The sequence below is a fragment of the Amblyomma maculatum genome, chromosome 1 (genome assembly GCF_055883805.1).
Source record: "Amblyomma maculatum isolate TAMU_Amacu chromosome 1, ASM5588380v1, whole genome shotgun sequence".
Lineage (NCBI taxonomy): Eukaryota > Metazoa > Arthropoda > Arachnida > Ixodida > Ixodidae > Amblyomma > Amblyomma maculatum.
In genome coordinates, this window is record NC_139344.1 from 271,945,568 (window position 1) to 271,964,189 (window position 18,622).

The 18,622-nt window shown below is 40.0% G+C and overlaps 1 protein-coding gene across 1 annotated transcript in view; it reads right to left on the reverse strand.

The window, feature by feature from the left end:
- Nucleotides 1-389: 389 nt before the first annotated feature.
- The window catches only part of LOC146206529 (uncharacterized), a 31,763-nt gene continuing 13,530 nt past the window's right edge, over nucleotides 390-18,622 (reverse strand). Inside the window, exons 11-22 of the mRNA XM_084591253.1 lie at nucleotides 18,370-18,576; nucleotides 17,430-17,612; nucleotides 14,597-14,734; nucleotides 14,425-14,508; nucleotides 13,134-13,215; nucleotides 12,385-12,438; nucleotides 11,307-11,421; nucleotides 11,112-11,231; nucleotides 10,628-10,734; nucleotides 3,428-3,521; nucleotides 2,899-2,985; nucleotides 390-536 (exon numbers count right to left, since the gene is read on the reverse strand). Coding sequence (XP_084447379.1) covers nucleotides 429-536; nucleotides 2,899-2,985; nucleotides 3,428-3,521; nucleotides 10,628-10,734; nucleotides 11,112-11,231; nucleotides 11,307-11,421; nucleotides 12,385-12,438; nucleotides 13,134-13,215; nucleotides 14,425-14,508; nucleotides 14,597-14,734; nucleotides 17,430-17,612; nucleotides 18,370-18,576 — 1,379 coding nt within the window. The 3' untranslated portion in view covers nucleotides 390-428. The remainder of the gene's footprint in view (nucleotides 537-2,898; nucleotides 2,986-3,427; nucleotides 3,522-10,627; nucleotides 10,735-11,111; nucleotides 11,232-11,306; nucleotides 11,422-12,384; nucleotides 12,439-13,133; nucleotides 13,216-14,424; nucleotides 14,509-14,596; nucleotides 14,735-17,429; nucleotides 17,613-18,369; nucleotides 18,577-18,622) is intronic.

Genomic DNA, 18,622 nt, shown 5'->3' on the forward strand with positions numbered 1-18,622 from the left:
TTTAAAATTATATCTGCCAGCACACCTTGGTAACCTGTTGCTTAAGAGAAAAAGAAAAAAGTCTATGCAGAAGTGCTGCTTGCATTGCTTGCAGTGCCTGGAGATGACTTTTCACCGGAACACACGAGAGCTACCCTAGCAAAAGAGTTCACTTCAGAGTAGTAACAGGGACGAGACGAAAAGAATGTAAGCACAGAACGTAAATGTTTTAAGAAGACACACCTGTTTAAACAGCCGTCAAGTATGGCTTCAAATTAGTAAGGCACTTAATGAACAAAAAATCGCAACAGAGTCCTAGGCATGAGTAACACAATCAAGGAAAAAAAGAATGACATCCGGCTCAATGTCCACAGTGTGTACTATGCGTTTAAAATTATATCTGCCAGCACACCTTGGTAACCAGTTGCTTAAGAGAAAAAAAAAAAAGTCTATGCAGAAGTGCTGCTTGCATTGCTTGCAGTGCCTGGAGATGACTTTTCACCGGAACACACGAGAGCTACCCTAGCAAAAGAGTTCACTTCAGAGTAGTCGTGACGCTGGAAAGAAACACAATGTGCACCATGAGTGCGAGCAAGGTATCTAAAGCAAAGGCATACTAGAACTGCAACATGTACAACTCATCTTGTCACACAGCTCTCTTTTTCTGTCCAGTGGTTCCAACTAAAACATTTCTTTTCCACTCCATCTCACAAGTACCAAATGTCAGTTCAAGACATGTTGAGACACATTAGCAACACTGCACAGCTGACCGACATGCCCTCAAATGCATCAGAATATCTAATCTACACAATGCCTGCTCTATGCTCAGCATCATTCACATCTTCCAACTCAAGTTCCTTTTTATGCCTCAAGTTTTATATTCCCTTATTTTTGCTAAAACTGTTCTGTTCTGTTGGACATAGTGTTCATAAAACTGGCCAGATGCTGCCAATATTGTGTACGTTAAGATTTTAAACGCTGCTAAACACTGCTTTCAGCAAATTTTCTAAATTCCTTTTTCAATTCACACAAAACTTTTTGCACTCATTGAAAATAACATTATGACTAGAGTCTTATAAAGTTTCATAGTTATATCTCAACAACACTGGTTTCTACTATTACATATTTCTTCCTTGGTATATATAAGTGAAAATCCTGCAGCATGAACAAAATGCGGTAGATGGCTGGATCAACATTCATTGCATCTCTACTAGCATGCTACAGGTCAAGACATTCTTAGATATTTTTTTTCCTGCACAAATTTTCACAATTTTCAGTTCTGGATTTGTACAATGGATTTGTACAATGCAACTGCATAGACATGACTAGGCTGAGAATAAAATTCAATGCAAGAAACTGAAAACTATAGTAGCAAATGTGAAAAACAAAGAATGTCATGACCTGCAGTATGGCTCCAGAAGCACAACAAAACAAACGGGGTCAAAATGTAAAAAGCAGCCAATCAATAAATCTGCTTCACAAAACAATCATTTAATCAGAAAAGTGAAACAAAGAAAATGCCGATTGTTTGAGCATTTCCCTGATATGCAAAGCCAATGCTGGTCCCCAAAAAAATTGTTTCAGTACTTCACAGACGATTTCGGCAATTTACTTTGGAAGAGCTTAGCAAATGTATAATACAAGTGGATACAAATATATAAAAAAAATTGAATGTGTGGATAATAAATATTTTTTAAAATCGAATGTTTGGCAATTTTTTGCTTTCAAAGCTGCATCTCACCTTAAGAATCGAAGGTGTTCAATGCAGTGGTGCTCACTGCAGTGAGCTTGACCAGAGTTTAAAGAAACTGTGAACTGATGTAAAAGTGCAAACAGTAAAAATGACTTCTTCTGCACTTGTGCCTCCTTTTTCCTTACTGTAGAAAGTTAACAAGGAACTATAAGCATGCAGCGTAACAGGCACTCACTAAGATTAATAGCCAAGCCACATACTGCACTCTGTAACTATGCATTCATTGATCACCAGCATCCAAGCTTTCCATTGATGTTTCCTTATCAGAACAGATACTAGCTACCATCACTAGCGAGCTATTGCATGATGTCATGGAAGACTTGCTGTTGACAACATTCCCCATATAGAGACCCACATACCAGAGCCCTATAATAGAGACCCACTTGCTGGCATCAAATATATGAAATTACCTGCATCAAAAAATTTTAAAAACAATTTGTATAGGCAGAGTTAGGAGTGATAAATGATCCCTCAGAAACTCGAAGGCTTTCCTTCTCACGGAATTTCTACTGTGTTTGGAAGCTTCATGAGACAAACAATCGGACGGCGAGCAGCCAACTATAATTTAAGGGTACTGCTTGCTCAATGCACACAATGTTTCCTAAAACCACGATCCATTCAGCCTGAATGATTTCAAGTGTCATTTTATGAATTTAAACACAACAGCTGTTGTCTTGATTATGCCACATATTTCTTCACATCATGCACCAGTCAGCAGGTAAATTTGAGAACTCTAGAACACAAGTTAGGCCACCCCACAGATATGACAAGTGATAAAGGAGGTTTACAGTGACCAACAGCTAACTCAGAGGTTCTCAAATTTTCTATCTTCTAGAGACCCCAGTGGATTTTAAAAGGAGCTAATGAACCTTGGCTCTTTGTGCCTGACATGCATGATGCAAGTGTAGTCCACAAATGATGAAAAGTTATATGTTGAAACAGTCTGCTGTGGTAAATTACAGTATGACCACCTCAAAGCAAAAAGTGGCTGAGGGAAGGCAGCAGTTGAGGCATGCATGAGCAACCCAAAAAGCACTGCTTTAATGGAGTTATCCTTAGTGCCCCTTTAAAATGCAACTATGAGTTTAACAACACAGACTGCATACGACCTATCCCTATAGCGCCTTCAATGCAGGATACAACAGTCAGTATATATGAGCACTTACCTGTGCACATAACATGGGTAGAGTCTGCAACACTTCCGAGGCCAAAAGTAGCAAATTCTCGGCCAATGGAGCAATAACTTTATTGGTCTGCAATATATCACACATTGGTAAAAATGGTGGTCATACCATTAGAAAAATGAAATGAAAGAAAGAAGAAAGTTAACTCTTGACAAAAATCTTTGACTGGGAATGTCAAAGAAACAAAGAAACCAAAAAGAAAAGAACACTGGTGGCAGGAGACCCAAAAGCCAAGCCTTCTGAAGTTTAAACGTCTTCTACAACCCCTGGACAAGAAACCATAGACATTGACTCATATATTTTGCAGCTCCAGATTAGACAAAAAAAAAGAACTGTCGCATGCATGCTTTTCGCACATGCAGTTATGAGCAGCAAGCTATATATTGGGCACAGTTTCGTTGATTGTCTCACACATCTGCGCACGTGTTTTTACATGACAGTAAAAATCAATGTAAATTTATCATAATGTATTAAAGAACAGAGTCGTCAACAACTTTGTCCTACCACTCACCAAGCTTCCGTCTTTTGCAAGGTCTGAGAACAGCTGCATCTGACGAGCAATAAACTCGATTTCACCTCGTGATCTCTGCACAGCTGCAACCAACCTGGAAAATAAATATAGCCAGATTCACAACCCGGTGTGAATGCTGATAACTGAACATACTCCCTAAGCAAACATTTCAAGTCATCAAAGAGTGAGCTAAGCAAGCTCAAGGCTTTTGAACAAACAAAAGGAAAGTCTACTGGAACCTGAACAGGGCAAGTGCCCAAAACTGCAGTTGAGCATGCTGGTGTATAACAGCCTCAAAAGCCTTCAATGTGTGCCAAGGCCACACTGCAGAAGAGGTAGCAGAAACTCTATTTTGAAGGAGGTCTGCTCTGACATTACAAACAGTGTGCACACAATTAATGAAATGTACAAAGAATTGCAAAAAATCGTCGTTGCAGAACAGTTTTCCTCAAGAAGACGACGACCATTCCCCACTTTTTTAGCACTAAAATTTACTGCAACGCAAGATTTCTCCCAGTGTGGACTGAGATATTACAGAAGTTTTGAATTTAACCTTTAAGGTTGGTTCACGTGCAAGCAACTGAGCGAACTCAGCGAAGAGCAGCAGCGACAGATTGAAAAATTTCCAACCTGTTGGAACTGCGTCGCTCTTGCCGCTCGAGTCGCCGCAACAGCTGAAAACAGGATTTTGCATCGCCGCAGCAGAAATCACTGGTGTTTTCACTGGCATGTGAAACAGGCTTTACAGTTGAACCGCGCTACAATAAACGCTGCTCCAATGAAATTTTCACTTCACCGAAATACTTCCTATTACTCGTCAGTTCAGCTCACCACAGAAACAAATAGAACAAGTTTCTCGCCACAATGAACCATTTTTGGGCACGTTCCCACTTCAACGAAATTCTTGCTATGGGAAGCTGCATTTAAAAATGTATTTAACAATACAATTAACATATCGCAACCAATATATGCACTCCTCTAACAGAGGTGGAAGCAAGCTTGAGCATTTTGGAGCAGCTTAGGAAGCAGTAATAATGCCATTCTGGAGCAGCTTTGGAGCAGTAAAAGTAGAGTTTTGGAGTATTCTAACTGTGTTTTGGAAGCACGTTTCTAGAGTCAAATGCATTTGATAATTGCAGTAACATACAAAATCCCCAATCTGATTCCAATGCTTTTCCAACTACACAACCACCGCTGACAAGACAAGACAAATGGCCCAAACATGTAAAGTTGTTTAAAACAACATAGGCTGACCTAAGCGACAATTCGGAACACATTTCCAGCAAACAGAACGCTTGCCTATGCACTTCATAACCAAACACCAAGTTTCACTTGATGCCTTTGCCTATTTTGATTTGATAGATTTACACATGTATCTACCAATCTGATGCACTTAACCAGCACCACTAGACTGAAGTTCACATAAATGGACATGACATTTTCGCGATCTTGTGCATATCCTTTCTGATCCTATGCCTGTGCTTATAAATTCCCGTGCACAAGTCAGTAATGTCTTCAGAGAGGATAGAGGGCACTGAGGGGTAGGCTTTCATCCTTCAGCTTCTTTACTTCATTGCCTCCTGTCGACAGCTCGTCATGTTTTTGATTGAGCAATGCTTCAGTTTTAACGCTTTTTTTTTTTAAATTTACAAATACTGCTATCCCATGACACTGGGACATTGCAGGAGTGGGCACAGAAAATGTTCACTTAAAACAGAACAAAGAGCACATAATAGCAAATAACTGCAAGAGTGGGTAGAAGAATTTTGACATAAAATACGAGATAACATTAGAAAATCAAATGATCAGGCAGTTCTCGCACAAGCTGATCCCCAGGCAGTTAACGTAACAAACTATCTAAGTTATTCCACAGTTCAACTGTAAAGAGAAAGACAAAAACTCAAAGCAATCCAAAAACGGTATAAGCGGCGAGACGTTAAGGAGGTTTTTATGGTGAGTGACACGGGTGGAAGAAGCTGTAAAGGAAATAGGGGCGTCAACGTAAATTTGGTTGTTAATAATCTCGTGAAGGAGAATAATGCATTCACACATGCGTCTGTTTTGAAGTGTGTCAAGTGATAGAGTGCGAGAATAAGATGAGGGTGAGAAGTGCTTGTCAACCTCTGATATATAAATCTCATCGCTTGTTTTGGACATTTTCAAGCTTAGCGATATCTTTATCAAAGTCCGGCGACCATACTGCCAAAGCATATCCAAGCACAGGCCTTATTAAGCATTTGTAGGCTGCCAGCTTGCAGTTTTTGGTTGCACCCTTTAATGTACGTTTCAAGACCCCAAGTTTCTTGAGTGCTTTCGAGCATGTTATAGCTACATGTCTGGACCACTTCAGATTAGAACAAAATGTTACACTGAGATATTTACATTCTTTTAAGTGTTCTAATGAATATTTATTGTCTGCATGAAAAATGAAAAAGAGTTTTCTTATTAGTGAAAGTCATGGACACACTTTTGCTAGAATTTACCTTCATTTGCCAAGTATTACTCCAATCACAGAATGAAGAAAATGCTCTGTTAAGAGTTTGCTGGTCGTGTGCGCTATTGAAATTTCAATATAGTACAGTCATCTGCATACAAACGCAGTTTAACTGATGTGTTTTTAGTAATCTCAACAACGTTGTTAATATAGATGAGAAATAAACTGATCCCTGAGGGATGCCGCCAGATGTTACATGGACAGACAATGACTGGGAATGATTAAACGTGATAAACTGTGATCACGAGTGTAGGTAGTCCTTAATCCATCCTAATAACTGTACACCATGATTTCCCTTAAAATATGCACCCAGTTTATTGATGAGCTTGCTGTGAGAAACCATGTCAAAAGCTTTGGAGTAATCAATAAAAATGCAACATCTTGGCGATAAGCCTTGTATTGCTTTCAAACACCCTTCAGGGGGTTTCTAGTGATTGTTACTTCTGGCGCAACACCCCATAACGTTTCAAATATGCTTTCGTCTGACATAGGCCTGACAAGCTTCTCATTGATAAACAGGCGAGTACCTGCTTGTTTTATACAGCAAAACCATTTACGGCACGCCCCTCAAAGTATTAAACTTCTCGCCTACCAATCACTCATCCGGCCCAAACTAGAATATGCATCTGCTATCTGGTGTCCGCAACAAGCATATCTCATCAGTTCACTAGAATCTGTCCAAAATCGCGCCACGAGGTTCATTCATTCTGCCCATTCGTATGACATCAGTGTATCGTCACTTAAACGGCAATCAGGTTTATCAACTCTTGCCCATCGTCATCGCATTGCTTCTCTTAATCTGTTCCATAAGTTTTTTTACAGCTCCCTCAGCCAAGCACCCTACATCACACCACCAGCTTGCATATCTCATCACACCGGCCATCCACTAGTAGTTTCATGCCAGCACTCCCGCACCGTCAATTTTTTTGCATCATTCTTTCTTCGCGCTGCAAAAGACTGGAATGGCCTTCCATACGTTGTTGATGCCATCACCTGCCCATCAAGTTTTGTTAACAGTTTAAATATGCACTTCATAAATATCATGTAGGCAATCATATTCAATCAATGTTTGTACTCCCACCCCTTAAGTAATACCCCCAATGTGGGGTCTTTAAGGTAATAAAGTGAAGTGAAGTGAAGTGAAAAGAACCTGTGTAGTTTTTGCGGCCGGACAAGTTTTCTAATGGTTCGTGGTATGTGCTATTTGCTTCGCTTGCAGCTCTCGCATCTTCCTCCACAGGTGATTCAAAAGGCTGGGAGGATGTGGTATGTCAGATGCACTGTGCATTTTTTCCCAATTACATTGAATCACTTGTGGCTCATATTAAATTTATTTATGAAGAAATATTTATTATGTTATATGCTCCCTTAGCTTTTGAAACATTTGCTTGTATTAAGCTCAGTGCAAGATGCGTTATACCTCTGCCACCGGTGCACTGCCATCGTTCCCATGTTGAGCTAAATTTGATAGTAAAACACCGTGGCAGCAGGTGTGGAGCAGTTTCGGAGCGAAATTGCGTTTTGGAGCAGGATGGAGCAGGGAAAGTAGTTTGGACTAGAATGGAGAAAATGGAGCAGCACTTCCACCCCTGTTGTAAGTCCAGACTGGTTTCCTTCACTTAAAACTTTCGCTTGAAACCGTTTATACCACTACTGACCCACCCATTCACAGACACATAAAGATCGTCACTGTTCGGTGGCGATGACGATTGGGCTGGCTACCTTGGGACAAGGCGCAGGTGTAAGCTGCCGGTTTTCTCAGAGCCAGAGCCGCAATCAATCATATCTAGTAGCACCACTATCTGTGAGGGGAACATTTGGAATGGTTCGCAGTTTTATCGGTGCCCACGACGGTTGCTCAGTGCTCATTAAGTACAAAATTCGCACCATGGCACTCATAGCCAAAAACAGGCAGAAGGAGCCGAGCAACGCCTTTGAAAATTAAGGATATTTTTTAAGTGTGTAGGCTAATCTGGCAGTGATTTCTTTTCTTGGGGGAGGGAGATATCGCAACAATGAAATTTTCACTTGAACAAAATTTTTCACACGCACTGCCAGTTTGTAGCAAGGTTCAACTGTATCATATTTACTCGATTTTAAGTACCCCCTTCTTTTCACGACCGTGATGTCAAAAGTGAAGGGGGGGAGTGTGCTTAGATATCTCCTCCCCTGCACCGTTTTCGCGAAAATGTCTTGATGAGTTGGCTGAGAGAACTAACATTTAATATGGCAAACAAACTGGACGAATACCTTTGGCAAATGCGATCACAGTTCGCTTCAAATTCAAGCAGTGGCAGCCCTCTTCAAACTTATTCCAACTTCCATTACAGCTGCCCAACGGCTAACATCAACAAGCAATGCGAGCCTACGATGCCTGTGAAACCTGCCAAGCTCCACCGAATGGCCACCGATTCCAGGTACACGTGACAGAACACTGATAGTTATCTGGTTCGCTTTCTGCTGGCTTTTGGCATTCTGTGCTGCGAGTTGTGATACAGTGTCAAAATGCAGCAGCCACGGACGCTACGCCACCTTGAGACTTCGACAGCTCCGGCTCAACGAGTGAGTGAGCAAGCAAGCACGATGGCAGCCTTATCTACGTGCTCTTCCTTGCAAAAAGGGGTAGCTTAGATTTGCATGCAAACTTTTTTTCCAATTTTTTTTTTTTTTTTTTGCGCAAAGTTGGAGGGGGGGTGGTGCTCAGAATCGTGAAAATATGGTAATTCTGTTTTTCACACAGAACCGAATGATAAACTTCCAAATTTTTTATCCTTTTTGTCCTTTAACTTCCAGCTATGCCAAATGCCACCTTTGAGCCCAATGCTATTATCAAGTTTTAATCGACTCTAAAACTAACATCATCAGTGGGTGTCAACGGAATTATTGCAAAAGTATTAAAAACCCATAACATACTTCTAGCGCCGTTTTGTCTAATATTTTTCAGCAATCACTTTCATCAGGTATTGTACAATGCAATTGGAAAACAGGCAAGGTCATTCCGGTTCCACAAAAAGGGTTCTCTACCTTCTTGTCATTTATTATCGTTCCATATCCATCACATGCATCCTTTAGAAACGAATGGAGAATGTAATTTTTCCTCGAACTATAAAATTCCTAATGTCTGTCAACATTTTTCAACCTAACCAACATGGCTTTCTAAAAGCTTTGACTTTCAATACTGAGCTAGCTCTCTTAATTTAATTTGCAGCTTTCTCACAAATCAACAACAGTTCTTTCATGCTAACAAATCTTCATCTTATTCCGCTGTTATATCTGGGGTACCTCAGGGCCCTGTCCCGGGGCCCTTTTTTTTTCTGATATACATAAACGATCTGCATAAAAAAATAAGTTCTATAATTAGCATGTTCGCAGGTGACTGCATCATCTATCACCCAGTAAACGACGATGATCTTATGATTCTTTAGTCTGACATCCAGTGCATATTAATTTGGTGTAACACATGGTTAATGTCTTTAAATGTGAAGAAAACATATTTTTATCACTCCATCAACGTCATTCACAACCACCTTCCAGGTGTCTTATTGGCAATTCTGAAATCGTCTCAGTGGCAACTTACAAATATCTAGTCTAATAAGCAGTTGCATCATCATGATTAGGCATGCACTTGACATGTGATCCAAGTTGGTTACTAACAAGGCAAATCATGTTTTTGGTTACTTGCAATGAACCCTGTGAAATTCCTCATTTATTTAACACTTATTCATCCAATATTTGAACATGCATACACAGCATGTGACCTTTATCACAACACGATTCATCTCCTCGGTTTGTTTTTATAATGTTAGTGTCTTAAAGTGTAATGCTAACCTCACAACCCTAGCTAACCATTGGAAAACAGGCAGAGTGTGTTGTCTCAAAAGTTCTACTACCAACCTTTTCTTACGTCCAATATCAGCTGTGCCCACTGCATTTCCAACCAGACTAAATATGGGAATGCTGTCTACACTCCCCTGCCCAGACAGCTGCACATTTGTCACCCTTTTTCGTTCAAACAGCAAGAGATTGCAATCCCCTGCCAAATACCATTGCGGACCTAACCAACTCATCATCATTCAAATAATTCATCAAAAATTTTATCTTTGGAATGCTCCTCTCCTCATGAAATACCTCTTCAATAGGGCATTTTAAGTATCCATAATAAATAAATAAATAAATAAATAAATAAATAAATAAATAAATAAATAAATAAATAAATAAATAAATAAATAAATAAAATAATAAATAAATAAATAAAATGAACAAATAATCTGAGACATGTAGTTGAATAAGAAAGTCAGTGTCTTTCACCGATATTTTATGTTGTGTTGATGCTAATGGCTCACTTTGCATATAGAAAATGTTTCAAAACACTGTTTGTACATATAGATATCTACAAAACATACAACACTCAGTCTCAGATAATATAAAGGTGCAGTTCTGAAAAATTCACTTTTGATGAAATCAAGAGCAAAATCTCTAGCCTATTCAAGTTTTCATTCATGAGAGCCTACTATATTGTACTTGAATGCACACTTTTCTTACAAGTGCCGTCACTTGTTCTTGAGATTCCCTTCATGTAAACTCTACTACTGAGGCTTCCCTTAATTTAACCTGCACAAGATCATTATAAATGAACAAGCCACATTAGACACCTCATACTATAAAGTTACCGCTTTTTAAAGCATTTAAAAGTTGTCGTGACATACCTGCCTCTCAACTTGACACCAATCAAATGGGTGCAGACACTGGCCACTTCTTCTGCCAGCTTGTAGCCAATACCAGCCAAATGGCACACAGAATCAGGACAGCACAGCTGCATAAAGAGAAGAAAAAGAAGTACCAAAGATGTACGCATTGAAGGCCTGCCAAAGTGGTGTGATTTGTCCATTGCAAAACCTCCAGTGCTAAACATGATGCTGCACTCAAAAAAACAGAAAAGCCAATGGCAGGGAAAGCAGGCAACCAGCAAACATGCCAGCAACCTCATCTACCACAAATAAATTAACACGCAAAAACACCTAGCCTTTCTGTTCTGAGCCTTTATTAACAGCCAAGAACAAAAGAAAAACAAGCAAAGAAGCCATGCACAACCTATTCTGCCAAGAAAATTCTGATCACAGTAGGCCATCTCGCAACATTTCTATGAAAGCTGAACAAAAAGTGCGATTGTATTTTATCATGTGCACTAACCTCTTCCTGGGCATCTATGATGGCTTTGGCAAGTGACTGTACTTCACGGATAAGTGTGTAAATTGTACTGTTGTTTTCAAGCCAATTCCTGAAACTTGCTGTCCCAGCACAGATGCTTCTCTGAAATCAAGCAAGCAAAAACAGGAATATGAGAATACGCTTCTCACGTAACACAGGATACCGCACAAGGCATACCTCAGAGTGCCAAAGGGAGCGATTGAGTGTGTCACGCCAGCTAGCTTTGACAGAGGTATCAAGCCCAGTTTTCATGCGGGACAATGAGATGATGGGCTTTTGAGCATGCTGTTCCCTGAAAAGAAATGGGTCTTAAGGAACCAAAAACAGCCAGTTGAATCAACTAAGAAAACAGCTACAGCAAGAAATCTCATTACATGTTTCAAGATGCTCACAGGTGCTGCTTGCAAATTCAATTCTAAACTTCGAAAGAACTTTAGCAAAAGGTTTGCCAAAATCTGGCATTTAAATGTTTCAATAGTTGCTAAAGAAAAAATTTTCAGACTAAACAAAATGGGAAAGCAGAGGTCTGAACATTCATCAAAATTTCAAGAAAACCAACAACTGACCAAGACATAAAATGAGATTACGGTAAAATGATATGAAGTTGCCTCATATTGCTAGGACTGAACACTCAAATATACAAGAAACAAGGATTTATAGTTTCAGCTTGGCATTGAAAACTGGAAAAAACAAACTGAACTGCCATCTTGCGGTGGAATTAAACCTGCCATTATCAGCAAATCCTACCACGTGACCACACCTCGGTAGGATATTACCCTTTCTTTTTTATGAGAGCACGAACATTTTTCTTCTCTTTCAAGACCATTCATCATGTTTTATTATAGCTTCCTTCCTTTATACTGCAATCTGCCATTTGATAAAAACAATGCACCCTTCTCATTGCAGATGGCACCATAGCGTGTCACACTTCTTGGATGAAACTACAGTTCACTAAAACTTGTGTCGACCGGGCTTGACTGGCAGGTGAGTTTCATATCAGATTTCAGTACACTAGTTTCACTGATATGCAATCAACATCACACTCATTGATCATAGTTTGCAGTGTCAAGACGCATAACAACGGGAGCATGCAATAATAAAAAATTATTAGTAACAATACTCTACATCATTTCTAAGAAAACTGCTGTGGAATCGAACACCTTAAGACAGACAGCTTTTCTTTGTACCTAAATAAATTGGGTGCCTAAAAATCAGAGGTCAGTCTGTTTGAAAAATAAAGAAAAAAACAGCTTACAGTAACTTGCTGTCAACACATTCTTTCTCAATGCCACCACTGGCTTCCAAGGAACTGCAAGAAGAAAGAATTTTATTAAATTCAGTTAATCAGTTAACTGCCCATTCTGGTACAAACACATCATGGTATAAAGCCTAGAAGAGTGGCCTATGCATTGGTCACTCCTTTTTCAATAAAGATCACAATCTCCCACATGATTAATGTCAGTGGAGAGATCAATTATGTAAGAGAACCCGTGTGTGGTCCATCCTGTGGTTATCTAGACTACTGATGGAGCAGAGCTGCTTGGCTGAGGACCACAGCAAAAGAAGTAAAAGAGAGGCATATGTGAGAAAAAAAAAGATGCAATGTGTTTTTATCTCCTTAAGAAGTGTTGATAGCTAGAGCACATTGTGTTTGTCTTGTCTCGTTCATGTCATGCAATATGTACCATGCACAAACACACAGCAAGAAATACCAAGACTGCCGCTTATTGCAAATTGCAACAAAATGAGATTTCACAGCCATTTAAAACAGTCATAACACTAAAGCTTCTATGTTAGCCTGATGCACTATGCCCTCTCCTCATCTTTTTTTTTTTTTTTCTGTTCCTGCGTTCCCACGAGAGAAAATGGAAATTGACACACACGTGTTGACACAAGTAAGCCAACAAAACTGTTAGCAGCTTTCTCTGTTTTTCCCCACCCTATACAGAAAAGTAAATTGAGTTTCTTTAATAATTTATTTTTTATTTTTTCAAAATTCCATACCTAGCTTCTATGGTCGATGGCTTGACACTGCAGCATATTTTGCTTCCTTCTACTGAGCCCAACTCCATTGCATCCAGTAGCGCTGAAAATGAAGACAAGCCTTTGTTTAACTTTGAACAGCAGAAACCGGGTAAACAATTAAATAAAGCGCACAAAGTGTCGTTTAAAATGAGGCAGGACATTCTGATGGGCTAGCTGGTTCACAGTTGCCGAGCAACAAAACTGTACATGAAAACGGGACAAATTAATGCGCGTGCAAAAACACATACAATGGCCCAGATTTCAAACTGATTTCATTGTGTGAACACAGAAGACTTATAAAGTGCCATAACAGAAACAGGGATAGGCAGAATCACGAAGTTAAGCAGGTGACAGGCAGGTATGGTGTTGTTTTCTGGCGCCCCGCAAACTGAAAGAAAGTGCACCCTCTGCTCACAACAGCAATGGCACGTGTAAAAAGAACTATCAGACAAAGCTCACCAAATGCACTTCAGATATTATCTCTGAGGCATTTTTATGTTGCAGGTGGGTCGACATAAGCCAAACTGCTTGGTGCTTACACTAGCAGGCCCTAAACAACCAATCCTTTCGCACTAATACTAGTAATAATCTGTCTCCACACTACAGAAGCTGCAAAAGACTCAGTTGTTTTGGAGATTTAGCAATAACTAAAGATTAAGACCAAAAGAGAAGTTATCGAAACCTTCTATATCTCCAAAAGAGGTCACAACTGCATCAGCCCGCCCTCATTCACACTTCCATGCAAAGAGCTCGAATTTTTAGACATTCACAATTTAAAAAACTCTGAAGCACACACATCCTTGTATTTACATCGTTACATCAGACATGTCTGCTTTTTAATCCATCCTTGATTGTTTTGTTGCTGTTTTAATTTTTAAAGCAATGAATTCATTTGCAAGACTGTGCTATTGTGCATGTCTTTAAATGTACCCTGCTTTGTCCCATTTCCACTGCAGTTTTATTAATATGTGTCTACAATATCAATGCAGCATTAGTTTGATATGCGTGTAGAAAAATTATCCTCCAGTTTTCTCTAGATTGTCAATGAGAGGCACAGAGAAAAAAAATTTATTCAAAAAAAGGGGAAAAGCCAAGCAATATATTACTCAAAGTTGGCCGATTCCAATTATAACTGAAGCACTAAACAACAGATGAGCTCACAGAAGGTCATGAATTTGCACACATTACACTAAATTGCATTTTGAAAATTATCACTACTTCCAAAGAAGAAACTGGCATCTAGAACTAAAATGATCTGAGATTGCTTTACCAGTTATCTCTAGGTCCAATGATTTCTCTACTGTTGTCGGGTTTCCACTTGCTGCCGGTGTCGAAAGCCCTGTCAATAGACGACCTATACAGAACGAAATTGGGAATACTCAGGCTCAGCATGACGCCCCACAAAGACAAGTTTGTAGACATCACATACACTACTTCCTTACTTGGAAAGTGTGATGGCGTCTGAGACACGACATCCAAGTGCCTGTCAATTTCTTCATGGACAGCCTTGACGCAGCCACGAACAACCTTGGCCCCTTTCAGTCGATTTGGTGCTGCTGCTTTCTTCAATGACCGACGAGCTAAAGTGGGAAGACAGCACACTTGCTTCATGCCACTAACAAATACAGCTTCAAAACAGTGCTAGAAGACCAATAGTAATTGACATCAACCAGCCTTTCATAGCGTTCTCATTGCAAAAGCACGAGCCAAAGGACCCTGGCTTAAACCAGGCTGTGGCGCCTGTGTACTGTGCAATATCAGTGCACATTACAAAATTATTCAGAGCCCTGCATCATGCTATCCCTCAGAGCTTGAGTCACTTTAGAACGTTAACTCCATGAAGCAAACTAAACCTAACTACAAAAACAAAATGCCATTAATATCTCACCTACTACACACACGACAAACCTCCCTCAAATGACAGTCAACAGTTGAAAAATTAAGCGTCTTCCAGATAAGAACACCTAAGATACACAATTTTGATAAATGAATTGCTACCATTTATGTTATTTACGTAGCATTCCATCGTGCCATTATACTGGAGCTGAGTGGAAAAATACAGCTGCAGCTCCTAATCCTCAAAGCTTATCATAAACTGCACAATCCTGAACTGAATTTTAAACGATGTAAAATCAAGCCCCTGTCATAAGTATAAGGGCCTGCAATCCATATGTATCCGAACAATATATAAGAAGAAGACAGCACTTGCTGCTCCAGTAAGGACAGCTGGGAGGATATGTGAAGATAGTGTACTTTGATACATCCTCGGCCTTCACCCTTCTCTCCACTGCTTTTGCATTACGGGTATAAAAGAATGAAGAAAACAGGGCACTGACAGTCTCATCTGACAGCAGAAACGAGAAGCTTGTTCTGGCCTAACCCCTGACTCTTCTCGCTCCTACACTTGCATGGGGCTGCTAGTGCCCAGTTTTCTTTGTTATTTATACTCATACCACAAAATATGAGGGGAAGGAGTCCCCTCATATGAAACTCCTTGCAACTACTAGTCCCACCATCCTCTGCTGGGTGGAATAGGTCCTTTTTTTTTTTTTCCTTTTTTAATCTATACTTCAGATGAGTAGGAAGTTTAGAAATATCACTTTAAAACAGTGCCAAAATAACTACTTGTGAATCCTGCGCACTAATAACAAACAATGGGCAAGAGGTAAAGTCTGAAAATTTTTCAACTGCTTTCGTAGCTCGAGTGCACTTCTTTTTATATATCCCATTATCACAAGCAACATCGGGTAGTTGCAACCTTGCATGACTTATTATGCATGCTTTGTGAACAAAAGTAGCCAGTCCTTGAAAATGGCAATGTCAGACGCATTATGCATAGAGTGCACAACTCTGAAAGCTGCAAGCTCAGGGTGGTTGAAAAGAAGTTTTTAGAAGAACACAACATAAGAAGCTCATTTAAAAAGGCAACATAAGATGCCAGCTACAACACAGGATAACCTTAGTTAAAATACTGTCCTGCTCCTATGCATCTCCGACCGTTGCAGAGTTCGCACAGAATATGTGCTGAAATTCAAGGAGAATTCCAGGATTTCAAGGATATTAGGGGAAATAATCAAAGAGGGCAAGGAGACTTTTTTGGATTGCAGAGTGTAACATCCTCTTGCTGTGCTGTGATTTCTCTCTCCACAGCTAGCATCTCTGCCTCCTTTTCCCTAGCTCTTTTAGAAAAAAGTGTTAGCCTTGAAAAGTATAGTTAAATATTCTTAATCTAAACGTTCTCAAAGAGAGTAGCAGCTGACTCCTACCAAAATCTGAGCACTTTGCAAAGTTTATTTTTTTTTTAACGAAAAGTTCTAAGTTCCAGTTCCAGCGCCTTCATTTCAGGAGTACCTGCTGACTTTTTGCTGCATCTTCCCAATCACCTGTAGACATTCAGTGCAAGTATTGGCCAGTATGCATAAATTTCCAATAGCTTAGCAGCTTGTGGATGCCACTGAGCTGTAGATATTCTTTGAGCTTACCAGGTGACTTTCTAGTGACCTTTCACCCACTGTCTCCACATCAATCATCTTCTGCCCCAGCACACACTAGGCTTTAAAGGAATCGCTCCTTTCCTCTCTCGTGCACTCACCACAGCCCAAATGTTCAGGCCAGCAGGCTGAAACTTGCATTTCCCCTTTAGCATGATGCTATATTTTGCACTACCCATCTCAAAACACTAAGAAAATATGATGTGACGTCACCTGCACTCAGTGACTTTAGTGCCAGCAAAACTAGCATTTAAAGTTAGAAAGCACCCCTCAGAGGGAACGATGAAAGACAGGGAGAGAACTGGAAAAACAATCCTCCTGAAATATTTTCAAAGAAGTGGGCCACTCATGAACCTGCAGTCCTGCCGAGCGTCACACTGTCACTTTGTGTTTTGTCTATCCTCCCCTTGTCTTCAATTATTCACTCTGAGGGGCACTCCTAGTCATCATGTATCCTTGCTCCTTAGAGATAAACCAACTCAAGAAAATTTCTCAAGTAATTTAAGCAGTGAATACAAATTTAAGGAGTTCTGATCCTTGAAACAGTTTTTCAAAAATCAAGGAAATTCAAGTACTTCAAGGGCCTGTGCAAACCTCAGGCACCCGACAGCAATATAAATGTTCCAAATTACAACATTATTTCGTCTGGTATCACCTATATTCCGCACTAAGCTTTCAAAGCTGGAAGCTAACACAATGATCAAAATAAGAATGATAAATACAAGTGGCAGAAAATTATCCAAGTACAGATACGAAAATGCAGTAAACATCAGCAAATCCTTACCAATCGTTAGGTTCTTCAAGGCTGTTGCAACATTTTCTGGAACTGTGTTGCCTTCAAATGCTACCACTGTCAGTTCCTGCACAGCGCTTGTTCGTAAGCAGATCTCACTGACCACAACAGCTGATGTTCTGTCATCCATTGAACTGTCAGCCAAGGAAGATATGCTGCTTTTTAGCGAGGCATCTGGAGTATAACGGCAAGAAAAAGATAATTTAGTCACTCCTCAGACATATACAAGCACAATGCTAAGAACGCCCACTAGCTATTTCTTTGTCCCAACAACAACACAATTCTCCACATGCCAATACGCACAGCCATATTAATCAACATGACAGCCCAATATCCAGCAAACTGCAGAGATGTGCTGCCTAGCTTGCAAAGCTTGGGATCATTGGCACTTCCTAAACATGTAAGCTCACTAAAATTTGTGGTGGCTTCCCTTTCCTTTGTGATTCTTACGTCACTGCCAACTTGAGAAAAACACAATGTTGTTTCATAAAGCTTCACCTGAGGCCTGTACCAATTGCTGTGGGTGCCCTTTATATTGCTCAAGTGCTATTGACACAAAAGCATCAGAGCATTCGCCCTCAACAACATAGCACCTGGTAGGCAATCTTCAAAGCAGCACAGCAGAATTCAGTTTGCCAATTACAAGAGGGTTTAAAAAAACAAAGAATGACAGTCTTTTGTTCATAGGACCTGTGTATACAAAGAAGGTGCTTATGAGTTCCTGCTGATGCTACTCATTAGTGACTCAATACAGTTTGTACTGTGCAATGTCAGTACACATTAAAAAAACCCTAGGTGGTCAAAATTATCTCGGGCAACTGCATTTCATTGCCAATGTTACCTAAAGATAAAAAATGAATGCTTCTCGGCTGACAAAGTCGAAGTCAAACAGTCGGAGCATAACATTAATGAGCATTTCATCTACACTCACCAAGGCACACAAAGAAGGCAGTTGGCTCAGTGAGATGAAGCAGACTCTTGAAGAGACCTTGAACATGAAAATTCCAGGCATACTGGATCCTTTCCAGCACATCCAAGAGGCCCTTGTCGCCACTGCTGACTAGTGACATGACAGTTGCCACCAACTCTGGGTCAAGCCATTCCATGAGACGCAGATGCTCCCACAGTTTGCTGACAGCTAAAATACACAAAGTATTTATCATATTACTTTTAAAGGATTATGC